Source organism: Triticum dicoccoides, chromosome 2A (genome assembly GCF_002162155.2).
Source record: "Triticum dicoccoides isolate Atlit2015 ecotype Zavitan chromosome 2A, WEW_v2.0, whole genome shotgun sequence".
Classification (NCBI taxonomy): domain Eukaryota; kingdom Viridiplantae; phylum Streptophyta; class Magnoliopsida; order Poales; family Poaceae; genus Triticum; species Triticum dicoccoides.
The window spans coordinates 203,509,142-203,517,923 of NC_041382.1; the positions used below are offsets into that span (position 1 = coordinate 203,509,142).

At 40.4% G+C, this 8,782-nt stretch overlaps 1 protein-coding gene across 1 annotated transcript; it reads left to right on the plus strand.

Moving 5' to 3' along the window:
• Window positions 1-723: 723 nt before the first annotated feature.
• Window positions 724-7,224, plus strand: LOC119357786 (the record flags this gene model as incomplete). The annotated part of the gene is given in 8 exon segments (XM_037624619.1): window positions 724-794; window positions 4,021-4,213; window positions 4,215-4,458; window positions 4,555-4,649; window positions 4,751-4,813; window positions 4,896-4,965; window positions 5,667-5,758; window positions 7,174-7,224. Coding segments are annotated over 8 exon segments (879 nt in total), but the record flags the coding sequence as incomplete, so codon positions are not given.
• Window positions 7,225-8,782: the final 1,558 nt, after the last annotated feature.

Genomic DNA, 8,782 nt, shown 5'->3' on the forward strand with positions numbered 1-8,782 from the left:
TTCGGGCACTCTTCCATACCCAAATCATTACCACATAATAATATTCAGCTCAATTTTCCTAGTAAATCTTTCTCGGGAAATTTCCAAAGTTTTTACCTCGAGAGAAGCTTTGTGAAGTAAGTACTAGCTAGTCTTACCCAAATGATCTGAAAATTTACCAGCGCATGACCATACCTAAGTAACTTACCTACACCAATTTTGAGCTCATTTCATTCATCCAATCTCTCTCACTAGTTTTCCCAAGTTTTTGTCCATAGAAGAGCATTGTGAAGGAAGTACTACTTTGGCATGTCCAAATGGTATCAATTTTCTACAATGCTTTCCTATGCCCAAATAACCATCCTCCACAAAATTTCAGCTCACTCCATTCATTATTTTGAGCCCAGCTTCAATATTCATATTTTTGTCCAGCGTGGTACTTTGCAAAGCAAGTACCACCTAGGATCCTATTTTTGAGCTAAAAATTTGTGAAGACATTCTCCTTAGTAGATGATCATCCTCAGCCAAAACTCACGCCCATTGGCCATGTGCATTTCCCGTACTACTAATCAAACACTTGGCTGCTAATTCATGTTTGAGCATCGATCGGTCTCCTCGTGAGAATCTTATGTTGTAATTTTCTTCCTAGCACCAACCTGGGGAGTGCCCAACCCACTAGACATGCCTAGGCCACCCAGAACACATGGCAACATTACGGTCACGCGGTGACCACGCGACGGGCATGCGAGTTTACGCGCTCTAGAGTTGGGGCCCTCGGCCACCGCCCAAACCTCGACGTATCGCCACCAAACCATGTATTTATGATTAAATAGGTCCTTATATAACTATAAATGATTTTTGGAAAAAATAAATAGCAAACTATGAGGCACCTGCAGTTCAAATTTGACCCGCTTCCAACTAAATCGGCGGAAATTTGTCTTTTTCACGAGAGGTGGATCAAAAAAATTTACACCCAACCATTTTGTCAATTGTGCATTAAATATGGCCTAGTATTTTATAAAAATGATTTGGTCCAATTTTGCAACAATTATTTGGTAGTTCCTTCACAAAAAAACCTCCTTTCGGGCACTCGAAAAATGGAAAATGGTTTTTTCGTCCAACGAAAATGAAAACTTCCTTAGGCAACATTGTTTGCCATTCCAATATGCACCCTTGTGCACAATATGAGATCATTTGAACAAACTATGCCATGAATGTGGCCATAAGATTGATCATTTGGCTTGAAAGCCATTGATCTCCACACGTGATAGCTCGTTTCTGAAAACACTTTTTTAAAATAATTGCCATATTACAAGTTTGTCATTTTCCCTGGGAACTTGGCCACAAATAATGACACAATGCGAAGGTTTCCCAATTTTTTGATTTTTTTTGAATTTTTTATGCCCGTTTCAAAATGCGGTCAAAACGGCGAGAATGACCGTTCCTAGCTAGTGGTTGAATCTTGGGATTTTTTTGGTGTTTATATGATTAAATAGGTACTTATGTAACTAGAAATGATTTTTGGAAAAAATAAATAGCAAACGATGAGGCAGCTGCAGTTCAAATTTGACCCGCTTCCTGCTGAATCGACGGAAATTTGTCTTTTTCATGAGAGGAGGATCAAAACTTTTTACACCCAACCATTTTGTCAATTGTGCATTAAATATGTTCTAGTATTTTAGAAAATCGATTTGGTCCAATTTTGCAACAAATATATGGTAGGTCCTTCACAAAAAAACTCATTTCAGGCACTCGGAAAATGGAAAATGTATTTTCCATGCAAAGAAAATGAAAACTACCTTAGGCAACATTGTTTAGAATTCCAAGATGCACCATTGTGCACAATATGAGATCATTTGAACATACTATGCCATGAATGTGGCCATAAGATTGATCATTTGGCTTGAAAGCCATGAATCTTCACACTAGATAGCTTGTTTCCGAGAACACTTTTTTAAAATAATTGCTGTATTACAAGTTTATTATTTTTCCTGGTAACTTGGTCACATATAATGATGCAATGCGAAGGTTTTCCAATTTTTTGATTTTTTTTGAATTTTTTATGCCCGTTTCAAAATGCGGTCAAAACGGCGGGCTTGACCGTTCCTAGCTAGTGGTTGAATCCTGGAATTTTTTTGGTGTTTCTATGATTAAATAGATACTTATGTACCTAGAAATGATTTTCGGAAAAAATAAAGAGCAAACTACGAGGCAGCTACAGTTCAAATTTGACCCGCTTCCAACTGAATCGGCGGAAATTTGTCTTTTTCACCAGAGGTGAATCAAGGCTTTTTACACCCAACCATTGTGTCAATTGTGCATTAAACATGTCCTAGTATTTTATAAAATCGATTTGGTCCATTTTTACAAATTTGACCCGCTACAGTTCAAATTTGACCCGCTTCCAACTGAATCGACGGGAATTTGTCTTTTTCACGAGAGGTGGATCAAAACTTTTTACACCCACCAATTTGGTCAATTGTGCATTAAATATGTCCTAGTATTTTAGAAAATTGATTTGGTCCAATTTTGCAACAAATATATGGTAGGTTCTTCACAAAAAAACCTCCTTTTGGGCACTCAAAAAATGGAAAATGGTTTTTTCGTCCAAAGAAAATGAGAATTCCCTTAGGCAACATTTTTTGGAATTCCAAGATGCACCATTGTGCACAATATGAGATCATTTGAACAAACTATGCCATGAATGTGGCCATAAGATTGATCATTTGGCTTGAAAGCCATTGATCTCCACACGTGATACCTCGTTTCAGAGAACACTTTTTTAAAATAATTGCCGTATTACAAGTTTATTATTTTTCCTGGGAACTTGGCCACATATAATGACACAATGCGAAGGTTTCAGAATTTTTTGAATTTTTTGAATTTTTTATGCCCATTTCAAAATGCGGTCAAACCGGCGGGAATGACCGTTCCTAGCTAGTGGTTGAATCTTGGAAACCTTTTGATGTTTCTCTGATTAAATAGATACTTATATACCTAGAAATTATTTTTGAAAAAAATAAAGAGCAAACTACAAGGCAGCTACAATTCAAATTTGACCCGCTTCCAGCTGAATCGGCGAACATTTGTCTTTTTCATGAGAGGTGGATCAAAACTTTTTACACCCAACCATTTGGTCAATTGTGCATTAAATATGGCCTAGTATTTTAGAAAATGATTTGGTCCAATTTTGCAACAAATATTTGGCAGGTCCTTCACAAAAAAGCCTCTTTTCGGGCACTTGAAAAATGAAAAATAAATTTTCCGTGCAAAGAAAATGAAAACATTCTTAGGTAACATTGTTTGCCATTCCAAGATGCACCATTGTGCTCAATATAAGATCATTTCTTTGAATTTTTCATGTGAAAAAGTAGAAGAAAAACAAAAGAATGTCGAGGTACATGCTTTTTTGAAACACAATTTGTCTTTTTGATGAGAGGTGGATCGAAAGCATTTTACATCTAAAGATTTGGTCAACTGTACATAAAATGTTGTCTTATAGTTTTGGAAAATGGAGTGGTGCTGTAAACATTTTTTTGCACTCCGAAAATAGAAAATGATTCCCCCCCTAAAAACTCATTTCTCATAACAATTTTTAAAAGATATTTGTCTTATTCCAATTCCAAGTTTGTTAGTTTTCATAAAAACTATGTCACATTTGGTGACACAATGAAAATGTTTCTTTTTGAATTTCTCATATCATAAAATTGTTTATATGATTCAACACCTTTTTTGAAAAAATATGGCCCAACACCTTATTTTTAGTCGATTACGACCAATTTAGAAGGTCATAACGTCTACTGGGTTCTGATTGGTCCATGGACATGTCACGCGGATCGTGCTCAAACGTCGTCGGATGCTCTCGGATCCGACGGCAGCCCTTTCTCCCTCACCCCCTCCCCATCTTTGTCTCAAAAAAAGAAAAGAGAAAACTCCCTCATCCTCTCACCCCACGAACCCTAGCGCTCCCTCTCCCCCATACCTCCCCTCGTCTCCCACATCGTCGCCGCCACCCCGCCGATCCCATCCCTCCCGATTCAGATCCGACCCCGCCGCCCGCGCCCGCGCGCCACCACCCGCTCCTCGTCGCCTCCCGGAGGACGTCCGCCGCTCTTCCTCCGCCTGTCCCGGAGGCCTCAGTCGGCGCCCTCCGCCGCAGGGCCGCCGCGCTCGTCCCACCCTCGGCGCCGCACCTCCACCGCCATCTCCGCTGGGTCCTCGCTGACGCCTCCGCCCCTTCCCCGTCCAGCACGCCGCTCGGGAACAAGCACTGGAAGGACCTGGTGGTCACTGTCCGGGACGGCGTGGTCATCCCGTGGCCCGAGACGGAGGCCGTCGTGGACATGGTTGCCACCACCGACTGCGAGTGGGGGTCCTGGTCCTCTCCCTCGTCGTCCTCGGCGGCGGCATCACGGCTTGGCGCCATCGCCGTGCCCTGCGTCGACGTCTCGATCAGCTTCACGGATCACCGTCTTCACGGTACGCACGCACACATGTCTGAAATCCACAGTCAACGGTTTGGTGTACGCGCTGACTACTGAGTCATGAGCCATGCGTGTGGTTGTGCTTGTGCAGAGGTTGGTCAAAGAGGGCTAGAGTTCATGCCGTTCCTGCTGTCCCTGTCTGTGTTCCTCTTCGGCACCTCCTGGTTCATCTTCGACCTCATCCTGGTGAGATTTCCATCCAACCCTCCCCGTCCCCATGGTGCTCTTTCTAGTTAGTACTTGTCCGAGAGAGTTGCAGTACCAACCGTTAGTTCTTGGTATATCAGGTGGCCAAGATTGTAGCTGATGAGATGAATAACTACCTCTTGTTTGAGCACACTCTGCAAATTGTGCCTGTCCCACTGGAGAAAATATGGAGCTAAATTGAGCCAAATTGTACCTCTTGTTAGTTATTGGAGCTAAATTGGTCAGGTTGAAAATACTGGAGCTAAAGAGGTTGATTATTGGGTAGTTAGTCCAGTTTTATTGAGATTAAATATGTGTGAGTCAGCTGTGAGATGCACAATTTTGTATTGTGATTTATGGAACCCTGCTGTTTAGATGCGGTTTTGTTGTCCTTTTGAACGGTTGGTACCCCATATTTGTGCTATAGCTGTATTTACTATAGAGTGTAGACTCGTGGCATGTACTCTGACAAAATATTTGAAGGGTTAAATAATGCTGAAATGCCCTGCTGTAGTGTAGCTCTACCGATGATGCAGATTGATAGATCTTTTATGCTTGTGTTCGGTTTGATGCCATGTCGACTTGCTTGCTTAATCATGAAGTAAATTGCTCGGTGCAGTTATTTTCTCTTAAGATTTTTGCAGTGTATGTCATCTAAATAAAACTGCAGGCAGTGATCTTCTTGTATGAGTATATATGTCTGCATTGCATGTTGTTTTTGTGAAAATATGATGATTACTTCCTAGGTACTGCACATTTTGTTTAGCTTGAGGTTTTGTATGCACTAGTATTACTCTATTTAGCTTGAGGTTTGAAGCTCTAGTATGCTTAGAGTGACCGGTTTCATTAGTCTCTTAATCGACAAGTTAACTGGACTATTTTACTGTATTTCTGTCATACTCCTTTCATTTATTTAGTGACTGTAGACTGGGAAAATGCCATGTGTACCTTAATCCTTGTGGTTCTCATTTGTTCCCGGTTTGGTGAGCTTGCCCTGAGGTCTGTGGCTGCGTGCAGGGACCAGGCCCATGGTGGTGAGGGACTATTACGACATGCTCGACGTGAAGAAGGACGCCGGCCAGGGTGAGATCAAGAAGGCGTATTACGCGGTATGGCTCGCTACAATTGGGTCTGGCACTTATATTGTAATCTTTGGCTTGTCTAAGACTGAACTTGAAGGCTGCTTGTGGGTAGTAATTTTACTTGGTAGATGCTCGAGGCCAAAAACACGCACATTATGTACTAAATGTGGCCGCGTATGTCAGGACTCATACATTGTTAAAATGGAGGCTTGGGAAGAACTATTTTATTTGTAGTAATAAGTCAGGAGTTGTTTGTTGCTTCAGTAGGGTGGCATACATTATAATCATCAGCTCATGTCATCTGGGATCAAACATAGCTTTGAATTTACAAGAGTAAAGATTTATGTGAGAAGTACAAACCATGTTCAATTCTAACTAGTACAAAAATTATGCCCCTTCTATAGTGATACATTCTGTACTACACTGTTGCTTCCGTTTGCTTGCTTGATTACCTCTATAAGGCGGCTTCGTTTTGTTCTTCTTCTTCATGTGCTACTTGCAGCATCAAGGGGATCTTCGACCGCTACCAACAGGCCACCGGGACCAGCCTGTGGACCGAGCAGTATGAGGTTGGCTGCTGCTTCTCTATATTGCCTCCATCCATCTTTTTCTTTAGCTGTATCACTTTCTCCTTTCTTTGATGTGGCTGATTTGATTCGGTTTGATATCATCTAGATCTGACTAGTTTGTACTTAGTCACTAGTGATGCACTGCTCTTTTTCCTTGTGATGCTCGAGTACTGAAGAAACTTGGGTAATATGCATTCGTCTTTTGCTTATGCTCTTGTGAGTTTGGCAAGTGATTGTATGGGGAGTAGATGTAGTGTGTGCTTATGCTCTTCTGATATTTGCAGGAGTAGTACATTCTTGGGACATGTTTTAAATCAATAATGTTCCTCATTGTGTTAAATCAAGCCTTGCAGAATACAATATACACACTAGATTGTTTCTGAACGTGTTAAATCAACAATGTGTATGTGTTATTGTATCCTAGTAATTTTGCTGTATCACTGTATCCCAGTAAGGCAAGATGCTTGTTATACTCATGTTCCTGATGATATTGGTGTAGACTCAATTTGGTTATTTCTTCTAGTTCTGCTACTAGTTGCTATGTACTCCTAGTGTTGTAGTTGTTGTGTAGTAATACAGAAATATTAATGCTCAAATATGATGATCTGGCCTGCAGCGCACCTACAGTTTTCATTTCTATGATCAATTTAGAGATTTTCACATGTCAGTATATTGTATACTAAAAAAATCCTAGCTAGTGAGAACATTTTAGGCACTCCATGAACGCATACTGGTTAGTGTTAGTCATACTATTTATGTACATCTCATTTGCTGTCAATTCTTGCTTATAAGTTATTGGATCCCTCATTGGTTACTGTTTGATGTTCTGTACACATTCTTATTCTTATATGTTCATTCTTGTTTTTTGCACAGGTGAAGTGTGAATCCAAGTTCGAAGCTCTGAAGCATATCAACAAAGACTAGCATATTATGTGTTGTAAATGTAGGCAGTAGTAGGCTTATCCGGGCTGTAGTATACTGTAACATTTGTAATAGACTAATGTCGTGTTGTTTTGGATAAATTTCATTTGCTATTTGGATTGTTTGAAATAATGATTGTGTATGTGATTTGAATACCCGTCAAATGGAAACCTGACAAGTTATAATGGTTGTTTGACAGATTTTGAAATTTTTTATGCGTGGGATCAATTTTGTGATAGGCATGACAAGTGGGACCAATCTGATTGGTGGGACCAGTGGCAAAAAAAGGACGAAAATAAAGAACCAGTAGACTGTAAAAGGTTGCATCTTAGAAAAAAAGGCTGAATTAATGGCCCAAGCCCATGTAGCTAGCGAAAATTAACAAGAAAAAATATATTAAAAAGGCTGAATTGTTGGGCTAGGCCCATGTAAAACACCGAATTGGACCGGGCTGATTCTTGTGCCACGTCAGATTGCCACGCTGGATGCCTACGTGGCCTGGGGAGGTTGCTAGTGACCAAAACGCCACAGTAGACGTATTTTGGTCATAAACGTCTTCGACCATTCCAGAAGAAAGGTCTCTATAGTCAGTTTATGACGGCCAGCTTTTGACCTTATGTTTCTGATCACAAAAAGGTCACAAATGGAAATTTGTAACCATTTAGTGACCAATAGTGGTGGTCACAAGTTGACATATTTCTTGTAGTGAGAATAAATGGATCTTCAAGAAGAAGACAGACGCTGACGGTAATGTTACTGTCTACAAAGCTCGACTTGTTGCAAAAGGTTTTTGACAAGTTCAAGGAGTTGACTACGATGAGACCTTCTCACCTGTAGCGATGCTTAAGTCCGTCCGAATCATGTTAGCAATTGCCGCATTTTATGATTATGAAATTTGGCAAATGGATGTAAAAACTGCATTCCTGAATGGATTTCTGGAAGAAGAGTTGTATATGATGCAACCTCAAGGTTTTATCAATCCAAAGGGAACTAACAAAGTGTGCAAGCTCCAGTGGTCCATTTATGGACTGGTGCAAGCCTCTCGGAGTTGGAATAAACGCTTTGATAGTGTGATCAAAGCATTTGGTTTTATACAGACTTTTGGAGAAGCCTGTATTTACAAGAAAGTGAGTGGGAGCTCTGTAGCATTTCTGATATTATATGTGGATGACATATTGCTGATTGGAAATGATATAGAATTTCTGGATAGCATAAAGGGATACTTGAATAAGAGTTTTTCAATGAAAGACCTCGGTGAAGCTGCTTATATATTGGGCATCAAGATCTATAGAGATAGATCAAGACGCTTAATTGGACTTTCACAAAGCACATACCTTGACAAAGTTTTGAAGAAGTTCAAAATGGATCAAGCAAAGAAAGGGTTCTTGCCTGTGTTACAAGGTGTGAAGTTGAGTAAGATGTTGGGGAACGTTGCAGAAAACAAAAAATTTCCTACTCGTTTCGCCAAGATCATCTAGGAGTTCATCTAGCAATGAGTCATCTAATGCATCTACATACCTTTGTAGATGGCGCACGGAAGCGTTCAAAAAAAAACGGTGAT